The following is a 23,969-nucleotide window of genomic DNA, read 5'->3' on the forward strand; positions in this document are numbered from 1 at the left end:
TTTCCCTCTCTTGTTTTCTGATTAGCAGTTCACACTTCTCAAGAAACAGAAATCCTCTTACACAAATATTCATGTATAATACGGTTCATTTATTTTATTAGGTGGCTTTGCTCCGACTTGTTTTTCAGTATTTGAAATTCCACCTCGTTTATATTTATCTTTATGAGCACTCTATTTGTAACATGGTTATCATGATAACCTTTAGGTGATAGGGACACTGTCTGTCTTGTGTTAAAAAAGACAGTTAAATTTTCAAACATGTTTTTCTGTAATGCAAGAATAGCAACATTGGGGGTGGCCAAGTTAGATGCTATAATGCACAGTTGTGTTCATTCTTTGACCAAATACTCAAGCAATGTACAATAAAATTGCCTTAGGTTTTAAGGTTTATAAACATGTTGACATTAAATAAACAAGAATACATAAGTAGTTCATTTTTAAGTAAAATTAAGTATTAGATACTGCTTTTGCATAAACTTAAATGGATTTTGCCTTAATGGATATAAATGATTCAGGTATATTTTTTCACCCACATCCCCATGTATATTTTTATAGAGAGTAATAAGTGCCCTTAAGATGGTATAAAAGGAATCCCTATCCCCACTTATGAATTTATATATAAAGTTGGATAATATTCTACCCTAACATTTTATCACAAAAGAATCAACATGTGTTTTAGGTCAGCCATTAAAAGAAATCTTTAAAAGGAAAATAGTTAACTGCAGTTGGTGCCATCTGGGATATCTTCGCAATCATTTTATGTATACATTATTTGGTAGTATCATACCAGAATATTTTGATGACTCAAACAACAGTTTTAAAAAAATGGAAATGCATGAATTAAAGGATTTGCAGTATGTTTCTCTGTTTTCCAAAATATCTAGTGTAGAGATGATTTATTTCCCATCCCTTATTACACAGTGGGCAGACTTCAGAATGAAGAATGTCAGTTTATAATGTTAAGATAATGTGTTAGAGGTATCTCCCAATTTCTTCCTTCATCTTCAATGCTTTGCCTACAGAGCATTGCCTACAGACAACCATTGCCTACAGAATGGGGTTTACTGATCAGGGCACCTCAAAATACTCTTCACACACCACAGTCTCACTTAAGAGACTATGGTTACTTATTTAGAAATCCCTATCTTTCATTGTAATAATTGAGTATTTTTGTATGTCAGTTTCATATGGGCTTAGAATGACAAGTCATCCAAATCACTTCAGGTCAAACCACTGAGAATAAGTTCTTTTTAAACCCATGAAGGTGAGACAAGACTTTGATTAGCAATGACAAAAATGAAGTGCGGATAATCCTTGTAGCCATACCTTATATTGAATGCCAACTTCTTTCTGTTCAGTGTAACAAAATTATTATTTTTGTCACATGCTAGTTAGCAAGCATTTAATAGAAATAGGTACAAGTAACATGGTTTGTACAAAGGTAAGTCAGATTTTAGTTTCTGTGTTCTCAATTCATTTGTTCTAAAATTGTCAAAAATCAGAAATTCCTCTAATACCCTACATTTCTTTATGATTATAACCGTTATCAAAAATCATCATCATCACATTTGCACAGAAAACAGGGCTATTTCATGATTACATAAAAAAGAGAAGACTTACTTAGAAAGAAGTAATTCCCTGGATAGCCATGGAATCAAGGCATTTTATCTCTAAAACTCTTAAGTCAGAAGGGTTAGGGTAATTTACCCAATGATAAACCCTCAAACTTAAAAAAAAATTGGCAATGGAATAAAGCTGTTCACATAAAAAGGAATAGAGAGCATTTTTAAGTGAATTTTAATCAAAATCTAAATTCTGTGCAATATTCTACATTATTTTGCTTGAAGGAGTTGACCTCCATTGTTCAGGATTCTTGCAGTTTACCACTGAACTTCTGTCATGTGATATGTACTGTGAATATTCATACTTTTTAAATACCTAGACAATTGGCTGTATCAAAGCATGGAGCACTTCTTTGCCCTCTGAGGAAAGATGTAGTTGCCTCTTAGGGCTTGTGGGGAGTATACTAGTTGTATTACAGATTTTAAAAAGTTAAAAAGGTTTCATCTGAATCTGTGAACCCATGGGAGAGAATTAGAGAAGTTGATCCTTTATGAGAAAAGGGGAATGTGTCTACTATTCAAATTTATTAATTCATAGGTTTTGGGAGCTGGAATTTAATAAACATTTTTATATTATTTTATATAATATCCTATTATTAATCTTTGAGAACTGGAGCATTGCACATATTATTAAAATACCAACTTGAATTATTGTCACCGTGTAAGAAGCCAGAAATCATTGTACATTCTGACTATGGAAAGTAAGATTGTAATTGAAATTTAGAAAGACTTACCTGTCAAATGGTTTGTAGGATGGAAGAAAGCAGAGAAGCTGTAGGCAAAATCATATGGTAAAGTCATGAGAGCTCAGACTAGTTGGGTTATCCACACAAACAAGAATAAGGGAGACACCAATAATTATTTGTGCACCTTTTATTGAAAATTTAAAAGGGAGTCTTTATTCAAGGCCTAAAAAATGGAAAATTCAGAAATATGTAAAATTAAGACATTCAGAATATTGGACATAGGATATTAGATGGTTAAGGATATGTGCTCTGAAGCAAAAACAAATGACTTGCTGTTTAACTTTATTGAGTTAAATTTTCATTACTAAATTTAAATTTTTAGAACTTTTACTTAGATCTTTGTAATTTATAACTTACATAAGGCAGTATCCACTTCTTTCAAGTATACAGTTCGGTGATTTTGAGAAAATTTATGCAGTACTGTAATCATCATTACAATACAGTTTCCGAACAATTCCATCACCTCAAAATGTTACCACACACAAGTTTATAGGCAATCCTTACCCCCACCCACCCTGTCCTATGAAAACACTGAGAAAGTAACTGTGGATTCAAATTGCTAGATTGGAGGGTGTTTGCTAAACGTTAAAGAAAACTGCCATACTGGTTTCCAAAGTAGTTGTATCCAAGTTGAGGGTTCCTGTTGCTCCATATTCTCACCAAAATTTGGTATTGTCAATCTTTTTCATTTTAGTCATTCTATGGTTATGTATTGGTGACTCACTATAGTTTTAACTTGCATTTCCTTTATGACTAATAATGTTTAACACATTTCCATATGCTTATTGATCATTCGTATATTTTCTTTAATGAAAGACTGAACATAAAAGTGGAAAATGACCAAACCATATGTGGCAGTATGTACTGACCCATAACTTCTTCAGCAAGTCTAGGTAGCCAAACAACAATCTTGGCAGCAATTGCCCAGCAAAGGTCAGGAATTAATAAATATTTATATGTTGTCAGTTAGCCCAACTCCATCCTCTCTATGCCAGTAATCTCTCATCAAAGTATACCTTATTGCCACATTTGGAAATTCTCTTTTATGGATGATTATTTTGGTGTTATAGCATAGAAATATTTACCTAATCCAAGGTCACAAATTTTTCCTTATTTAAAAAAAATTTTAGAGTGTTCATTCTTACGTTTATTTCTATAATGCATTTTAAGTTGATTTTTATGTAGTGTGAGGTGATAGGCCAAGTTTTGCTTGGTTGGTTTTTGCATATGGATATTCATAGAATGAGGGAAGAAGTATTCCCTCATTTTCTATTTTTTTTGAAGGTATTGGAGAAGATTTTATGTTAATTCTTCAATAAATATTTGGTAGAATTTATCAGTGAAGCTTGCTGCTACTGGCTTTTCTTTGTTGAGAGGTTTTTAATTATTGATTCAATCTCCTTACTAAATAGAGATCCATTCACATTTTCTATTTTCATGATCCAGTTCTTGGTAGGTTACATTTTTCTAGGAATATTACATTTCATGTAAGTTATCCACTTTGTTGATGAACAATAGTTTATAGCACTCTCTTATAAAATACCTTTTTTATTTCTGCAAAATTGATAGTAATGTCCTCACTTTCATTTCTGATTTCAGTTATTTGAGTTTTCTCTTAGTTTTAGCTAAAGGTTTGTCAACTTTGTTGACCTTTTTGAAGAACCAATTACTGGTTTCATTGATTTTCTCTATTTGTCTCTTCTCTATTTTATCTCTGCCATAATCTAAATTATGTTATATTATATAAATTTATACAAATTACGTAATTATATAATATTAAATTTATATAAATTATATAAACTTCCCTCTTCAGAGTGTTTTTCCTGCATCTCATAAGTTTTTTGTGTTTTCCTTTTCCTGTCTGAAGATGTTTTCTTATTTTATATATGCCTCCTACTTTGACCAATTGAGTAAGTTATTTAATTTCCACATGGGCATATTTTTAAATGTTCATTTTTCTGTTATTAGTTCCTAGTTTAATTCCAATGTGCTCAGAAATGATATTTTGGATGATTTTAATATTTTAAAATTATTAAAATTATTATTTATTATTAAAATTATTTTACAGAGAAAATGTATGTTATGCTATTGTTGGGTGGAGTGTTCTATATATGTTTGTTAGTTTAATTGATCTTTAGTGTTCAAGTCCTTATCTTGTTATATTTGTTTTCTTTCTCTATCTTCTGTCTGGTTGTTCTACCCACTTTGTAGATGGGGTTTTGAAGTCTCCTAAGTCTTATTTAGAGCTGTCTATTTCTCCCTTAAATTCTGTTAATGTTTGCTTCTTATATTTTGGAGATCTGATATTTCGTACATATATGTTTATAATTTTTCTATCTTCTTGGGTGAATTGATACTTTTGTCAATATATAATGTCCTTTGTCTCTTGTAACAGTTTTTGACTTAGCATCTACTTTGTCTGATAGAAGTATAGCCACTCCTATTCTCTTTTGGTTACTATTTGCATGAAATTTCCTTTCCATCCTTGCACTTTAAACATGTATGTCAGTAGATGTAAATATTAGTCTCTCTTAGACAAACATAGTTGGATTCTGTCTAATAATTTGTGCTGGGTTATAAACATATAGAGAAGACCGTAACACACTCCTCCAAACAGCATATCCTACAGCCTTCCTAGGGAAATGGTCCTTTTCCATATCTGTTTGGTTTTCTTGTGTGACATCTTGTTTCTTGCCTGTGTTTTCAATTATTTTATTTCATTAAATATTACAAAAAGATTTAAATTTTATGAAAAAATTTACACTGTCTGAATGTGTCAGTAATAGTGTTCTTTATCTTACTGATTCTGTTGATGAACTCTTATTGAGGCCTATTTCCTGATATTTTTCATGCTAATTGTAGGCTCCTATTTGTCGAGGTTTTGTGGGGGAAAATCCCATTGTTGTGGGGTTTGCTCTCCAAAGAGAATTTTCATTCTTCTATACACCATGGGATACTTCCCATCTGGCACAAGTTCGTTTCCTGCTTTCAATTTTCTGCAACCACATAGGTAATATATTTTTGGCCCTCAAACCTATATTCAAGAAGGCCTTATTCCAAATTGGTGAAACTTTTTTAAACCTGGATTTTAGGTCAAAATAGATGAGTCTCCTGTGGTCTCTCTTTGTTGATAAGTGAATATTTCTGGCCCACATTGATGGTTCTGTTGAAATCCTGTCTGTACACAGATCTGAAGTATAAGTTCTCCCTTCAGAAGACCCAAGAGTGAGCTTCATTTCCCGAGTCAGCATCAGAGTGCAAGCCTATAGGCTTAGGCTTTGCTGACTTCCTCAGGACAACCACAGTCTCAAAGTAAGCTTATCATTCTGACTTCTAGGTCTTTATTTTTGTCCTCTGCATTTTCCCCTTAATTTGAAGGGAACTCAACTGGTCACCATAGAGAAGCTTGTTATACTTTTTTTTCAAGTGCCACAAGCAGAAATCACCATAATGGTCTCTATAATTCTTAGAGTTCTGGGATTTTTCTAAGCAGAAAATCAAACATGTATAAGGATGTTTGTTCACTAGTCTCCTTTCTGATAGGTATAATTTTAAAATTAATATATTGCAATAGCTGAAGCATCCTGGAACATTGTTAACTAATGAGAGCAGTAGCATTCACAGCTTTAATGAGAATGATGTATATTTTACTTTATAACTTTGTCTCTGGGTTTGGAATAGTCAATCGTAAGAGTGTCTTGCTCTTTATAGTTGTATACATTTTGTAGCATATATGCTCAGATGTAGCAAATGTCTTTTTGTACCTATTGATATGACTGTGAGGTTTTAAGTATTCAGGTACTAAAATATTTTGGTTGAGCAAGTGACAGCTGTTATCACCTCTAGGAGGTGACTCTCACTCCCCCAGGAGCAGCAGTCCCAGGATGCCAACTCACTCCAGGGTTTGGGCTTGCACGGAAGATAACAATCACACAGGTATTAGATGAAACAAGGTTTACTCCTGAACAGGAGAGGCAGAGCAACATCAGCTTCAATAGTGGGCTTCAGGCTCCCGTACCCATCAGGTCTCCTCCCAAAACTGATGCAGGGTGATGACATGCATGCCCCCCTCTCCTCCTGCAAGCACAGAACCCTGATCCCTCCTCTGTGGACTCTGAAATACAGAAAACCAGGGGCATCCCTGAGGGCCACAAGATGCACACCCTTAAGCAGAACAAAGAACACACATCAAGCCTGGGACAGAGAAAGATACTCCCCAACAGGGCTACATGCCCATCACAGGCTGGGCAGGCTCCTCATCTCTCTATAAAGTCATGTGTCAAGCCCAAGGCCACTCTTAGGTGGCTATGTATGGGTTGAAAGACTGCGTGGACTAAAGAAAACAAAGTCCCTTTCCCAATAATTTCTAGTATTGAACTTCTTTGTATTCCTAAAAAAATCCCAACATGGTCATGTTTTATATACATATATGTGTAAATGTATTTATTTCTATATATGTTTAATATATATTTTATAATATATACATCCACATATATACAGTGCATTTGTCTTAACTTAGAGCTTTCTGATTTTATTCATACAGAATGTATTTGGCATGTAGTTTTCTTTTTCTGGTACATATGTACATTTAAGAGTGTTAATTATACTACTTTATAATTAGGAATTTTTCCTTGAATTTTCTTTGTCAATTTTTTTTAATTTAAAAAGAAATACATGCTCATTTTATCTAGTGGAATAATATAATGATTTATAAATAAAGTTAGCAATTTCTTCCTATTCTAAGCTTTCCCAACTTTATTGACACATTTTTCTGTTTATAAAAATACAAAAATAGCTTACATATCTACATTTTTGTTTTGGTGGTTCATTGTTTTTATTAAAATGGGATCCATACTATTCATGACTTGTTTTCCTGAATTAATGACATTGGATATAATGGACATCCCTTCAGTTTTATATGTACAGATTTATCACATGTTTTTTAATGGATAAACTGCAATTTATTCAATTTTCCTTTATTAGGTTAATATTCACATATGATTTACAAAGATTTTTAGTTTCATTTTATTTGCTTCTGCAAAAAGTAAACATCTTTGCATATATAAATTAATACAGGTATTTTGAAGTTTATAAGATAAATTTATCAGTGTGATTATATTACAGTATATAGTCCCAGAAAAGTTTCCCAAAGAGTTATACTAATTCATGCTTCCATCAGTAAAATATGAGTGACCATTTCTTCTTCATATTATCACCATTTATTTATTTTATCCTTTAATATTATGGGTGAAAAATACTACAACATTGTATATTTAATTGGCATTTCTCAGATTACTAATGAGATGGATCATCTCTTCATGTATTTATTTTCCACGGGATTTCCTTTTTTAGATAATTGCCTTTTTTTTACTATAATATTATCAGATTACTTCTAGTTATCAATATATAGAAGTATATTATTATTTGAAGTAGTAACTTTGTCATATAAGTTGCAAAAATATTTCCTGTTCTACTGTTTGTGTTTTGATGTCATAATGATGTTTTGACAATTAAAAACAAAACATTTTATTGAAGTATAACATATATAGAAAAATGAACAGATCATAATCATACAGCTTAAAGATTTATCACAAGTTGAACACAACTATGAAGCCATCACCCAGATCAAGAAATAGGACAAACCAGTAGCCAAAATCCTACTTTTGTCCTCCTTTCCTCCTTATGGCCTCTTTTCACAATGGGTATTAGTTTTGCCCATTATTGAAATTAATATATGAACACATATTCTAAACACATTATAATTTCATTGTTTGATACAATTTTCATTTTACTAAAAATGCCATCTTTTTACCGTTTTTCTTCTGTTTTCATTTTTGTCCCTCTACATGGTATCATTCTCCTTCTGCCTGAAGAATTTCTTTACTGCTTCCATTAATTTGTATCTGCTTATGATAAACTCTTTTATCTTTTGTGTATGTGAAAATGTTTACTTTATCTTCATCTTACAGGTATTTTCACTGAGTATAGGATTTTAGGTGGCCTGTTTTTCAATCTTTTGATTATACTCTTCCATTACCTTACTACTTTCACAATTTTGCCAAGATTTAAGAAATATTATCCTTACTCTGTCATTCTTTTTTTATTCTTTCTTTTAAAAAAACAAAAAAAACTATGTTTTTTAAGAAATACTCTGCATTCTTTTTTTCCAACAGTTTTCTCAATATGTTTGGTTTTCCTTGTATCCTGCTTCATATTGTTAACCATTTTTGAATCTTTGTCTTAATAAGTTCCATTGATTTTATAAAATTTTCAGGCAGTATCAGTTCAAATAATGTACTTGTGCTCTATCCCCCTTTTTTTTATTTTTGATACTAAAATTCCAAATTAGACCTTTATAAAATGTAATAAGCTTTCTTTTTTCTCTGTATATTTGTTAGTTTGTTTCTCAGGGCTTTACCCTGGCTATTTTCTTCTGATCTCTCTTTCATATCACCAGTGTTCTCTGTATCTGTGTCTATTATAATTTTACCCATCCAACAAATACTTAATTTCAATTACTGCATTCTTTAGATCTAGAATTTCCAATGTATTGACTTTTCTAGTTCACTGCTGACATATTCCATATTATTATTAATTCACTAAAAATATTAAACATATTAACATATCGATCTGTGTTCCATAAAGCCTGTTAATCTTTTATGTCTGAAAAGTTACATTAAATCACTTCTAAAAAACTATAGAGTAAATTACTTACTTTCTACGTTGATACTTATTTCACTGTAATACTCTGAGGATATCATCCCATGGTCTTCAGTAATCCACACTGGCTCATGTTAAATCTTTTTTTTCCAAGTATTATGCATTTTTTAATCTGATAATTTTTAATATATCTTTTTAGTCATTACTATTCTGTCATATCACTGTGATATGTTGTTATGTGGATTTATTTTTATGTATTGTGCTTAGCAACCTGTAATTGTAATTTTCACCTGAATAATTAGGCTTTTAATCCTAGAAAATTTTAATCTTCTATCTCCTAATATGTTATTTTTCCAACATTTCCTTCATGACGATTTTCTTCAACTCTTATTAGATGTTTTTCAGAATCTTAATTTCTGTTCTATTTTGAAACTGTACTTGTATTTTTTTCTTTATCTGCAGTCATTTCAGTATAATTTTCAAATTAACTAATTGTATCTTCATCTCTGCGATACTTGAGCTGTGTGTTTTTTTACTTTTCAATGACCATATTGTGCAATTCATAGATTTATATTTTTTTCTTATCCACCAATATTTGCTTCACTTCATTTTGCTTGAATTCAGTTTTTTTGTTTGCTTTCAGTAATTTTGTAATAAATGTACTTCTTCATTATTGGGAGCATTCCAAATAAGTATATTTTAAGTTGTATGATATTTTTTTCCCGTGAAGCTTGATTTTCAAATGTTGACTTTATTTTTCTGTATTTTTAAAAATTATATTCAAGTGTTTTAGTATGTTGGTTAGTATGGTCATTATAAGGGAGAGAATTATTTTTCTGTTCCCTTCCCTGTTCTCTCTCTCCTGTGATTACCACTCTTTGAATTACAGATTTGTGGCTACTGCTATTCCAAATCCAGGGCCTTACATCTAAAACTAGTTCCTGTGAGAGTCATTCAGGGACTTTGGAGTTACAGTAAATTGGGACATATCCTATTCAGCCTTTGAGCCAGTGTATGGTTCGGGTCAATTCCAAGTAAAGAAACTGTTCTTTGTAATTCCTGTTTCCCTCAATAGCAGTCTCAAATTGGCTGGATTTTTTTCAGGCACACCTGTTGAGCTGGGGAGTGCCATCCTAACCTCTTCTTTAAGCTGCGCAACCGACTCTGATACCCCATCGAACAGGGAGACTATCACATTGCACTGTGCAGACCACCATGAACTGCCTACTTAAGAGCCAAGCCTAGAATATGCATGGATTTAGCCCAGTCAACATTTTACAGTTCTGCTAGTGATCTGCTAGTTTTGAGGCAGGCTATGTGTCTTCATTTTTCTTTTTGATATGCTGCCTACCATTCTTACTTGTCTAGAGCAGAGAAGGATTAAAGTGTAGAATTACTAGGTTGTGTTGCTCAGAAGTCATTGCCTTTTCTTCAGTGTCTTAAAGAATATCTCCAAATATTTCAGTTCTATTTCACACACATACACACACACACAATCTGGGATATATGCCCATTTGTTTATACACATGCATACACATATATGTATGTGTATCTCCACACATGAACTGTATTGCATATATGTAGATATATTCATTCATATACACACACACAGTTCATTCATATATACACACACATACAAATATATATATATTTGAACTGGCACATCTACCTATATACCCAGAGTGTGTATGTGTGTGTGTGTGTGTGTGTGTGTGTGTGTGCGTGTGTATGTGTGTCTGTAATTTGCTTTCTCGGCAGAGAAGAATATTGTCAGTAGTTTGCAGGAGAATCAAAGGAGTTCTAGCCTTATTTTCTGTTTGGATTAGTTTGTTACTAAAGCAATAATAATGATCATGGCCTTCCAGTGATCCCCAAAATCTCCTCTAGAAGCTTGTCTTTCTTTAGAGAAGTCAGTACTTGAATTGGGATGAAGTCATCCTTATACCTGACAAGATGAGTGGAAAATGTGGTTGAATTCGACTGGAAATGGTACTCTCTTAAATTTTATTTTCAGTAAAATACTACTTAACATGTAAAGCAGATCTTTTCTCCTTCAAAATGCATGACAGCCATTTACTAATGAATGCTTTAAATCTACTGCCTGAGCCTTAAGATATAACAAATTATAAATTCATCGGTTTTGTGGTTTTTGTTTTGTTTTTGCTAAAAACATGGAGAAAAGGAAGCAGGCATAGTAGAATTTGGGCCAAGAAAGTCAAAGCTTTACTTGAAAATTGGAAACAACTCTGTTTGTTAAGCTACCATTTTCTCTTTGCACACCTTTAATTAGAAACATGTAACAGTTACTAAGTACTGCTTTAAAGAACTTACTGGGGTCATCATCCTTCTCCTAGTGACAGGGATTAATTTATAATATCTTATTTCAGAAGAGAATAAGTCAAGGGAAGTGAAGGAAGAAGGGAAAAGAGAGCAGGAAAAAAAAAACACTTCTATAGCTTTTTTCTTCTATTTTACCTTTCAGAGAAGCCATTCTTTTCTTAGTAATTTCTAGCTGGTATTTGCATAAGTGGCTCATTATGATTAAAGGCTTTTAGATAAACTCCTTGATGGTATAGGCTACTTCCTAAATATCTACTTTACCATTTTTTGGTCACATTTTGCCCCAGAGGCCAGATACCTCTCTCTTTCTTTGGTTCTGGTGCTTCAAACAGGTGATATGTCCCCTGCTGGCCTCCGTCTTTGACATACAGATATTCTCCTGACTGCATCCATCTATTCCTCAGCCCTTGTACTGGAGAAAAATGGGCAGCTTTGGTGTAAAAAGATATCCACTGGCTCTATTCATACTTGTATCTGGAAACTCTGCATCTAATTCTACTTTCCAATATCAATGTGCTCTGGGCAGTTGTGACAGTTCCAGGAAAATCAGACACCTCTGGCTCTCATAATATTAATGAGGGGATGGGAAGGTCGGAACGCGACTTTGTTCCTTTTAACCTTAAAAATAAAAGAGTCAATGGCATTACCAGCAAAAAGGGGTTATTCAGGAACAGAATTTCAATTCAGGACATGAAAGCTATGGCAAAACCATAGGAGAGTACAACTAACAAAGAGAAGGAGAATGTTATGTTATGGAGAAGGAGGAAGTCGGAGGGGTTGTTGTGAATGGCAGCCCCCAGAGAGAAGCAGCTCGGGGCGGTGGTGGTCTCACCCTGGCTCGGGTGCCGGGCGATCAGCTTCCTGGAGGGGTTGCAGTGTTTCCCTGTTGGGGCCTGTAAGTGAAGGTTCCTTCCAGTTGACACTCTTCTGCTGCCAGTGGGGGTGTACGAGTGACAAATCTTACTGTAACTGACTATGCAATTAGAAGAGGTGTGGTTCCCTCCTCTAGCTCCAGGGGACTGCACTTAAGTGAGATTTCCCTTTCTTTTTCACATTCCGCTAGTCACATTTTTACTCTTGATTCTATTCCAGACCAGCATTTGCTGGACAATCATCTCCTCAGCCTGAGGCCTTGTTCTGCTTGGATCTGGCTCCGTGGCTCACCTGGGTGCTCTAGTCAGGGCTACATGGCGGTCATATGACTTTGAGCTATAAATTTAATAATCTTTGGATGTCTCTTCCCTTGTTCCTCCAGCAGCACAGTGCCCACCAGAGTAGGTAAAGAGGAACAAATGAATGAATGAGTAAATGATGTCCCAAGATGGGGTGTGGAAGGAAGAAATACAGACAAAACTAGGCTGTGAAAACCTGTTACAAACATACACCTCACAAAGGGTTGGCAGATCTTCCACTTGACAGTTAAGTATCATTGTATTTTCTCCAACTATGAAAAAAGATAATCAGGCTATCTCGAGCCACCATAAAGACCACAAAGTGCTGGGATGTATAAATTGTCGCATGTTGAATGCTGAATGCCAAGGTCAAGTTACTCAGGGGTTGCATGTTTTGCTGTCATCAGAAGGTGCATCTTTTATTGAGTTAACACATCTCATCTTTTTTTTTATTATTTTTAAAGCGCTACACATTAATTTTACTGCCAAAGATTGTGTTTCTTGTAATTATTTTTAAGTTCTTTCATTCTTCTGTGTCAGCAGCTGCAACTGAAACGCCAAGATGCCTGTGTCCAGAAAGAATTCCCTAGGTACAAAATGGGGAAAACACACTTGCAATGTAAGGGAAAACTTGTTTAGTTAGGCTTATCTTGGTGCCCTGCTGCCCTTTTTAAACAAATGTATTGGATTTTTGCACTTTATTGCTGCTTCACAGCCCAATATCTAAAATAGACTTCTCTAATTTTGTGTGAGTTTACTTAACAAACGATTCCATATTGTCTTTAACAGGGAAGGTTGTTAACCTGGATTACTGTGCACAGATAGAACATCACATGTGAAGAACTCACGGCTCTCATTTTAACATCCTTTTCTCCCCTGCTTCCAGCAGGTTCATGAATCATGAGCTGGGCTGTGAGCACAGAGTGGCAAATAAAATTTAGCCTGCTCTTGGTAAGTCACATGCGTTTCTGAAATGTGCTGCTCTGATTGAACAAGACCTTCCTGGGGAAATGACTGGCTCAGAATATTCCCACTGGAAATACCACTCTAGAATATCTCATGTAATTGTATTGCCAAGTTTACCAGTTGAAGTTGCCAGCTGTTGCCCTTTTGTCCACTTGATTTTTGGTCTGCCCTAATTTATTATCATAATTATGTGATTCTTAGAGGCAGTGGCTTTTATCAGAAACATCCAGCCCTGGCAGAGCTAGAAATAGTTGGGTTTTCAGAAACAGTAGTTTCAGGGAGGAGGAAAGCTACAAACATTTGCATCTCATAGAGGGAAGATCACCTCTTTGTGACCCACACCTTGCAGAGAAGACTCACATGTAGCCAAAAAAGGCCCTAGAACTCATTAAAAGACAAAGCTTCTTAGAGTGGTTTACCTCTTCAGTCCAGAGGGTGGGTGCAAGTATGCATACATACAAAGTGGAATTCTTTCAGCTCTTCTTGTCCTAGACTTCGTTCAGTGTCCCCAATCCCTTCTCCTCTTCTGCTCAGGTACACCTGTGCTGTTCCCAAGGGTCTTGGAATTACTGACTTCTCACATCTTGCTTTTGTTATGATTTTAAATGAGGCACTTCTTGCTCCTAACGGAATCCAGTTCTGTGCTTTAGGGCAGTCCAAAAGTTTCTCCATGCTTTCTGAAAGCTTCCATGTCTAAGGTCTTTTTTCTCTCTTGGGAGATATGGAAAGAACAAATACAGGCAGAACTAGAAGTGTCCTCTTTGTCTTTAGTAATTTATATTCAAACTTCAGTGTCCTCACCAATTTTCATAAAGAATTCACTTGCCTTCATAACCTTAGTGATGACTGGGAGCTCCAGGGAGGAAGGACGCATGTTAGCAGGCGTGGCTTTCCGCCAGCCCTTCGGTCCCGCTCTGCCTTCCCCATCTTCTGGGACAAATTCTCCCCCCTTACTCGAGCGTTTTCTCTACCTTCTATAACTTCCCTTGTAGTTTTACCACTTAAACCAAACAGGTTGGTGAAATCACTTTAAATAAATAATTCCAGACAAATACAAAGATTTTCCTGAAAAATTATAGTGAACTATTTTTAAAAATTTAAATAATTAACAAAATTCATTATATTTGGAAGGGTATATCTCTCCAGACCTCCCTGTGGAGGTCTACCTCCCTTTCTCCAAGTTTGCTTTGACTCAAACATTTTCTATTTTTCGACATTAGTTGGGCTAGAGATAATCAGAAGACAGTGGAAGTAGAAATATTCAGTTTTTTTTACTTTTATGTATATATAAAGTATTAGAAGATAGGCACAGTTAGTTCAAAAGCAAAGAATTGAGAAAAACACTTTACCAAGTCTGCTCACTCATTTAATATTGCCTAGTTATGGTTAATGCTTATAGGTAGTTAGAATCCAAAATAATCTCTCTAGAACATGATTCCTTTGTTACATAATTATTGAAATTCCAGAAGAGGTGGCTTGATTTTTATTTTTATTTTACTGAGTATTCAAAATCATAACATGCTGGAGTTGAAAATGGTGGATCTTACATTAGATCTTAAAATCTTCACGTCAAACACTCCCACTTTATAGATGAGAGAATCGGAGATGGTGATGTGCCCCAGGCCACACTGCCAAGTCTGTGGCAGTGTCACGGTCTGGACCCTTGGTGTCTTGATTGTCAGGCCAGTTCTTCACCTACGCCATGCTGCTGTTCCTGGCCAGCGACAGTGATCCGGGGCAGTGACTACTCAGTTTATTTCTCCAAATGGAATGGAGTACAATTTATACATATTTTAAAAATAGCCAGAATTAGATTAATACAGGGTATTTTAGTATATGGAACATAGTTAGTCCGTGGTATATGATTAATCCATGGTGTTTAATACGTGGGGATGATACTGAAGACCCAGCTTCTTACAGCCCAATGGCTAAATAATTCTAAGGAGGGTGAGGGGCAATGTCTTTAGCTCTGAAAAACGGATTAAAAGGACATGACCTTAACCCTCATCTTGGGTTTAGAACTGCACAAACTGGTGTCTCACTCTTGATGTTCAGCCACTCACTTATGTGATAATGTGCAAACCACTTGTATACTCAAGCCCGCCTTTCCTCAACTGCAAACAGGGATCATGGTTCCTTTCTTTCAGGATTTGGTTCTTCTCTAAAAACATACATATGAAGGACCCTTCCTTGAACAGGATGTGCACTGGATGATTTTTGGTTTCCCTCCATACTCTCATTTGTCATTGTAATTTTATTTGAACTACTAACCTCATATTAGCGCATCCATTTCCTAGATTTTTTTTCAAAATAAAACTATTTATACTTTTGTCCCCCTCTGGGAACAGTAGTAATACTTAAATACTACCTTGGAAACATAGTAATTCATTCTTCTTTTTTAAAAAAAGAATTTGTAAAGAATTGTCACACAGTCTTGAAGAATAAGGAAAGTTAGAGGATGAATGACTATTTTCTGGGAAACAGGTAAAGCATATTTGGTAGATTAATTCTCCACTCACCTTCGCAGAGGAAAAGGACAAAACCCTCATTCACCAAGAATCTAAAGAAATTTTCAGGCAAGTCCCCAGCCAGCCCCACATCAGTCTTTGCTCGAAGGCGCTCATTCCCTAGAGCTTGGCTTTCCAGACCAGGTCCCAAACCTTTTATCGAGCTGCCCGCAGGCTGAAGGATACAATCAGCTCCTTCCGCTATCATTCACTTGTCCAGTGACACTCAGGAGAGGGAAGGCGTATGTGCTTATCAGGGAATCAATCTTTCTGCCTATCATCCTCTTTTTCTTCATAAGACAACGAGTTAGCACAATTACCTCATCCAGAACAATTACCTCACTTTAAACTGTTCTCCAGAGAAAGGTGTTTGGGAGCAGGTAGCACTTCAGCAAGAGATGCTTTTTTTTTTTTTTTAACTATCAATACTGAGTGTGGATGGCGGGGAACTGTTGGGAAGGTTGTCTTTTTTTTTCAAATCTGGACTTCATTTTCTTTTGGGGTCAACCAGGCAAAAGGGGACACGTTCTTTGACCAGGTTTCCGGCACCATTTAGGGGCTCAATACTGTGAGAAGAATGCTGTGCTCCGACTCTGGAAGAATGAGAGGCAGCCATGAGGTCCTTTTAAAAGCAGTTGAAGATTAAACTGTTTATTCAAAACAAACCACACTTTTAAGGAAAATCTTTCCTTGTTACAGAGGCCCAGCACGACTCTCCTTTCCCTGATATTTAGAGGAAAGGCAATTCCCAGGGCCCCGATTAAAACAAGAACAGGCCAGCAGAAAGGAGCGAGCTTTCCGAAAAGTTGGAGGATTCCGGAACCACAGATGAGGGCATTCGGAGAAAGAAAGTAAACATAAAAATCAATCACATACCCCTTTTAATGCACCCCTGACTGTAATTTTCCACTTATTTTTTTCATTTGCGTGCATGTTTGGCATAGCTGCACTAATGGGTTTATTCTAGCGTTATTTTTCCCCACGTGGCATTTAAGTCCTTTTTCTTCTTTTCCCTTTGGATTTTTCAGAAGTGATGTCTGATAAGTTAAAAAAAATTGGAAGCAGGAGAGGCAGGACTGTGAAATGGCTCGAAGTTGAACAGCACAGAGGTTTCTTGATTGCAGCACGCTGCTGAGTGAGGCTCCAAGATGTGCACGTCTTCCGGCGCCGGGTTAGCGTCCACGAGGCCCGCGGCGGGGCTCCCAGCCTCAGGCGTGTGCGCGTCCCCCCGCGCCGGGCTCGGGGCCGCTGCCTTCCGCCCGGGCGCGCTCTTCGCCGAGAGCGGAGGAACCTGCGGCCCCGGGCGGCCGCCGCGGGCTCACCTGCGCCTGCCCGCCTCCCGCCCCGCGCGCCCGGCCGCCGCGCCCCGCCCCGGCCCGGCTCATTGGCTGCCGCGCGGAGGGGCGGAGAAGGGGCGGCCGCGGGGGTCTCATTAGCGATGCGGCCTCGCTCCTCCGCCCGGTAGTCCGGGCCCGGCTGCGGCGGGAGCGCTGCTGGCGGCGGCGGCGCTGCGAGCGACTCCGGCGGCGGCGTGGCGGCAGCGGTGACCCCGCCGTGCGAGGCTATGGGGGCGCGTGCCGCCTGTGGGTGCCCGGCCAGCGGCGGCGCCGAGCACCCTGCCCCGCTGCCGTAGGGAGCCCCGCGGAGCAGACCACCCACGGAAGCCCCCCGGGACCCGCTCGTCTCGGCCCCTGGCCCGCCGAGCCTTCCCCGGGCGTGGGAGAGGCGCCGTCCTCCCGCACGGGCGAGGAGCATGGGGAGAGCGGCCGCCGCAGGAGGAGGCGCCGGAGGGGCGCGCCGCTGGCTCCCCTGGCTGGGGCTCTGCCTCTGGGCGGCGGGAGCTGCGGCTGCCCGAGGTAAGCGCTGGGATGGTGGCGGGCGGCGGGGCCGGGGTCCAGGGCGAGCGAGCGCCAGCCCGAGAAGCGGAACCCGCACCCGTGGCTGTGGCTCCCCAAGTTGCGCCCTGCACCGCTCCGCGAGCGGAGCCCGGCAGGGTGGGAACAGGGCGGAGGACCTCCGAGGGGACCACTGGCTCCCACCCCAAGTTTGTGATCCGCCGCGATCCTACAGGTTGCCGTGCCGGGGCCCCGACCCTTTACTCCCATTGCGTGCTCCATTTCCCAAGCCCTCCCCAATTGCTGCAGACTAGAATACCCACCTCTGCACCCCAACCTCGGTCTTCCTTGCCCTGTCCACTTTTTAAAAGGCGTGAGATCGTTCCTGGGTGGGCGCCCATCGTGGTGTGCGATAGTTGATGGGAGTCTCTGTAGGGTGGGCTTGAATAGAGGGGGCGCCTTTTCCCTTCGGGGAGCAACACCCAAGCTGAAGTCCGCGGAGCTTGACATCCCTCGGGCGACACTAACCCGGAGTCCGAGGCAGCCCTGCTCTGGCTTTCCCGAGGAGGCCGCGTGCGCGCAGGGGCGAGCTGCGTGCACCACCGCGTTCGGCCGCGCCCGCCGCGCCTCTTCAGGGTAAGCAGTTGGCCCGAGGCCGCTCACCCGGTGCCCCTTCTCCCTCCTACCCACAGCCCGCTCCAGCCAGGGAGCTATGAGCGCGGGGCTCCACTGGGGAGCTGAGAACCCGCTGCTTCTTTCCGACTTTGAAACGTAAACCTCATTTTCCTGGATCCTATGGACTCCAGCAGAGTGAAATTTTGCAACTGGTTTCAGCTCCACCTTGAGTGAGGGCTGAGAGCATCAACTTAAAGATAAATCCCACCGACTTGTTTTGAAGATGATCAGAGGCAATTTCAGGTCTAGCTTGAGCATTGTGGCTTTACCTTTGAAATAATGCGGAAGCTTCTCTTTCCCGCCCTCCTCTACCGCGCTCTCTCTCTCTCTCTCTCTCTGCATGTCATCCATTAGACTTAGAATATATAATTGTTCTAAATGATTCACCTGATGCTTGTTTGGCAAGAGGTGAAACTGATCTGACCATCTCTCTTCTGCCCTGCTGGCTATCCCGAACACATTCTGGGTAGCAGGGAGGCAGGAAAAGGCGAAAGGGTTGAGGACGTTCACAAAAGAGCCACTATAATCTCATTTATAATATAAAAGCTAACGGTGTGTTAAAAGCAATTGAGCTGCCTGGAATGAAGAATTTAAAAAAAAAAGGCGGATAGAGGCTTTACGTTTTCTGATCCTGTTCACTGACTATTTGCATTTCATTTCCTGAAAAGTTTTTTTTTTCTTTTATGGATCAGGCCTTTTAAAAAGCAGGAAAGGTCTAAAAATGAGGCTCCGTGATTGTACACACTGGGTTGTGGTGAAGCATAGTTCTTTCTCTTGCTGCAAGAAGCACAGGCTTCAGCCATTTCACTTACTACGGAGAATGCCTTCTTGCAAAGTCAACTCTGTTGTTTTTAATACACTGTTATGGGGAAAAGAAGGCCTTTTCTTTCCTCAATGTTGATCTGAATGTCTGAGTTTCCACTTGCTGTTCAGTGCGGAATGACTGACTCCATGGACTGACCTCTTGGAATTTGGGTGGTGGAGTTGTCCTGCAGCCAGCACCCAGCAAGAGGGGGGACCTGCCAAAAGCTTGGATGGAGTTTTTCTGGCTGTGAAACTAAGGCTAGCACCTCTTGTCTGCAAGCTGTTCTTTAAAGGTCTCCTGGAAAACAAACTGTACACTCTGCAGTCTTATTTACAACAAACGTCTTGCACAGATCATAGTAATGTTCACGGCACATGGAGTGGAGCAGTAAATCTGACTAATATTTCCCTCATAATATTTTACTTTCTGGGGCATGAAGCCCATTACCCTTCAGGTCTGTCAGAGATTCCTCAAGTGATGAGCAGTAAGCAGGCCCTGAAACCTATGAAGCCTCAGGCACCTGGTTTGGCCAGGTGGGCACAATTGGGGTTTTCAGAACAAAGAGTGTGTTTCAATGATACTTTGTAGCCCTAAAGAAGCTCCTTAATTAAAAGCAAGGTGAGGTGTGTACTCTCCTGGCATGCTTGCTGAGGGATCTCACCAGACTCTCTAAGGTTGGCCCTAGGTTGTTCTTATTTATTCAAGTAAATAGTTTTTGTTCTGCAAGCCTTCCATGTTGATTGGAACCAATATATTCTGCTGTCTGTAAACAACAGGATACATAGAATTATGCCATTTGCTTTAATGATATGAGAGTATTTAATGATTCAGTAGCATTTTCTTTACAATTTTATATCCTTTGTTTTCAAGATGATTGTGCCAACTTTTTTTTCTCTCTATCCATACTTAATGTAAAACTCTCTGTAAATCAGAGGGAGAGTTCAGAGGTTTGGCTTTGAGTGTACTGAGAGAGGAAGCCACCTGGGGCAAAGGACTGCCTGCAGGAAGTAGTGGTGGCCCCAGAGCAATGTTCTGGTTCCCTCCCAATGTGAGCAAGACTTTATCTCCAGAATTAACGTTCCTGACTGGTGGTGTACTGTAAGGAAGGCACTTTGGTGCCATGATTACTGTGTATGTTAACACTTTCCAACTTAAAAGAAGGTTGTTTTAAAAGTTATTCTTGACCTGCCAAGTGCTAATTGAATCCACATCATGTTGTCATACTGATTGGTTTTTGTTCTTTGAAGAAAAGGAGCACTGCTGTTGATGGGGTTGTGATTCCTGTATTTGATACTGTACGTGAGATAGTCTGGTCTAAAGGCAGGCAGGCTGGATGAGCTTCCATCCAACTCCTTAGTTTTAACAAACTTCCTGGACAGTGAAATCTGCCTTAAAATAACTGGAGTAATGCATTAAGGGCAAAAGAAGTACAAATTTATTTTATAGGCACAATAGGATCATGTGCTTTATGCATACTTAAGTCCACTTGTCTGTTTAGTTCACCTAGTTTTAAATCTATAGTCATTTCCTACTTAATGAAGCATATTAGCTGCACCCTTTCTCATTCTGTTCATTTTCCTCAAAACCTGGTGGCCCTTCAGAGGGCAACAAGAAAAGAGCTTTTTCTCTCGATTTCTTGCAGGAGTCGTCTTTTTCTGACTCTCTGGTTGTGCTCTCAGCTGGGGGTCCAGCGGTACTTCCTTGTCTTACCTGGCAAAGTGTTCTGCTCAAGAAATCTCTCCAGCATCCCAGTTCTTCAGATGATTCACCTGTTCTGACCTGGCCCTATAATGCCAGAACTCTTCAACCTTCCTCATAACCTCACTTTTATGAAAATAGTATAGTATCCCCCTGTGCCAGTCCTTCCTCACTGCTGGACTCACCCATCTGCGGCTCTGAGGTTCTCGTAAGTGGTACCACACGTGGTGGGAAAACCTGGGGAGCCCCAGGAATGCTGTGTGACCAAATCGGTCAGGTAGATCTGCTCCCTGATGGTTATCAGTGAGGGAGGCACTTTTCTGTCTGTGGCTTCAGTGACTTGTGAACCTGTTAGCATCCCCCTGCTCCCAGGTATGGTATTGTCAACTTCAAAGGCTTATCAAGGGATGGTTGGTCAGGAGAGAGGGAATATTTGACACCATTCCCTTGCACCTTTTTTTTTTTTTAATATGGAGACGAGACCCAAACCCCATGTATTGAAACCGAATCCCAAAGACGGGTGCACAGAGAGACACACTCCATAATATTCTCTGAAGGAAGGTGGTGGTGGTACAGGGTGTTGTCCTCTTAATGGACAGGCATCCGTGCTCTCAGCCCAGATGTGCCTGCTTCTTGATTGCACATTTGTCCTTAACCCTGATTGCCTCATATACTCCAGGCAGTGCCACTTGACCTGCCACTTCATATTTTTCTCCTCTGCCCCCCTTATTCTGATGCCTTCATGAGCTAACAGCATGTCCAGCAGGGGCTTCCTCTGTCCTTCAAAGCCAGGCGCTCTAGGTAAAGACCCTAGCAGCTCATAGCTTCTCTCAAGTTGCCATCATTGGCTTGGGAAGCACCATCATGTTATCAGTCTTTATATGATGCCTATTCCTTAAGAGAAGGCAGTTTGCACCCTATGAAATAGTAAGAGTAAATATTGTATTTAGTGTGTGTCATTGATTATTTTAAATGCTTTACATATGCGGACTTATTTAATCCTTAAATCTAGGAGGTAAGTAATCTTTCTTACAATTAGCAAAGAAAGGTATAGGAAGATTAAAGAACTTGCTCAAGGCCACGAAGGAGTTAGAATATGGAGGGGCCTGGGTTTGAATTGACGCAGTCCAACTTCAGAGCCTACAACAAGGACGGTTTTCTAAGCTACACTGAGAAGAAAATAATCCTTTTATTTTGATGACAAAAGTACTAAAATGATATCTCTATAACTAAGAGCATTGTAGAGGAATTTAGAGTAGCTTAAATAAGTCTATAAATATATTCAGATAAATCTCAGAGATTTATGTTGTATGAAAACAACCACCCTCTCACCATTCAGCTTGATACGCTTTGGGATTGGATTTCCACTTAAAATTCTAAATGCCAGTTTCTAATATGATCGCTTGCTTTTTTTTTTTTTTTTTCCAATTTTGAATTTCAACAGAAAATATTACCCTGATTGAACACGCCATCCCTGGAATGGCAGATCCCAAGAGACAATTTGTTGCGTATCTTGTATTTTTAGCCTTGTTTGCCGGGGAAATGTGGAGCATGAGCTTTGAGAATAGACTGTTAACACCAGAGGCTGCTGTTTCTGCGGTTTCGGATATTCCTGCTGCTGCTCTTTCGAGGCAGATGGCTGGATTCATTTATAGAAAACAGATATTCGTTCTATTTTGCATTTCCACTTTGAGAAGAACTTTTAATTGTTTGTGCCACATTGCATCGTATGGCCTTATTGTGCACATACACATGCTGTGCGTAGATAATTTTCAGAATTAGGTGGATGTTAATGTGTTCAGTTTGTGTTGTTAGACATCCAAGCAGAACTCTGTTTTGCTTTAGGCATATTTCCTTTGAAAGTGGAGACGTGCCATGTATTTTGTGCTTGACAGCTCTCCCCGCCCTCCCACCCCCTCCCCACTTTGCTGAATTAGAAATCAGGGGCAAATACTAGGGTTGTGTTTATGGGGTAAAATAAAATCCAAACATGCAGTTTGATCAGACCACTTCAGGACGTAAGGTATTTTCCTAAACTGCTCATACTGTGGGAAAAGAGGAAGGTGAGGCCTGTATGCCGTCCATCTGACCAGTTCTTTCTGACAGTTACTTCTGTAAATAAGGAACCTGGAAAGCTGAAAACTGTCTGCCCAGTGAGGTCAATGACAACCTCCCTGGATACTGACTCTCTGTCTTCAAATTTCTGGCCCATGAAGTGCACAAAAAGAGCCTTTCTCCCCAGATGGCAAGATTTTGGCTCGTGTGTCCTGCCACTCCCACCTGGGGTGTTGGGAGGGCAGGAGCAAGCACGTAGGAAAACATCGCTGCACCAGTGTGGAACTTGAAGAATACGTCTTACAGGTGCCTTCTTGTTACTGAATTGAGTGTTGTAATTTCTCAGGTTAAGTCCAAGGGAAATGGCACAGCAGACCCTCTGGAAGGCAGGTGATTGGCAGGCAGGCACACTCTGAAGTGGTCTGACCAGTGGTAGCCTACCAATATAGCTATGTTTTGTGTAATATCATTCACAGATTTCGATAACTTACTATAAAAGCAGATGGATTTTCTAAATAATTGGATGAGGAATTTTTCTCTGTATATTTGTGGCATGTTGTGTAGAGTTGTTTGGTGGCCTCTGCTAACAACAGTTGTTAGTAGTTATCATCTTTATTTGAATTTAGTAAAATCTGGGAGAGGAGGGGAAGCCTGCTGGGTTATGGAAGCTGAGCTGGTAGTATTTGAAACTCACAAATCCATGCTTTTCAAATGTTAATATGCATTTGAATTGCTGTAGATCTTGTTAAAATGTATGTTCCGATTTAATAACTCTGGGAAGGGGCCTTAGAGTGTGCATTTCTCATAAGCTTCCAGAAGACAGCTTCCATGGACTACACTTTGCATATCAGGGCCATAGATAACAGTAATTCAAGTTTTTTATTTTTA

The 23,969-nt window shown here is 39.1% G+C and overlaps 1 protein-coding gene across 10 annotated transcripts in view; it reads left to right on the plus strand.

Moving 5' to 3' along the window:
- Positions 1-17,510: 17,510 nt before the first annotated feature.
- UNC5D (unc-5 netrin receptor D) overlaps positions 17,511-23,969 on the plus strand; it is a 582,780-nt gene continuing 576,321 nt past the window's right edge. For all 10 annotated transcript variants that reach the window (XM_036894362.2, XM_036894357.2, XM_036894359.2 and 7 more), the window contains exon 1: positions 17,511-17,869. In XM_036894362.2, coding sequence (XP_036750257.1) covers positions 17,767-17,869 — 103 coding nt within the window. In that variant the 5' untranslated portion in view covers positions 17,511-17,766. The remainder of the gene's footprint in view (positions 17,870-23,969) is intronic.

This window comes from Manis pentadactyla, chromosome 7 (assembly GCF_030020395.1).
Source record: "Manis pentadactyla isolate mManPen7 chromosome 7, mManPen7.hap1, whole genome shotgun sequence".
In the NCBI taxonomy this organism is placed as follows: domain Eukaryota; kingdom Metazoa; phylum Chordata; class Mammalia; order Pholidota; family Manidae; genus Manis; species Manis pentadactyla.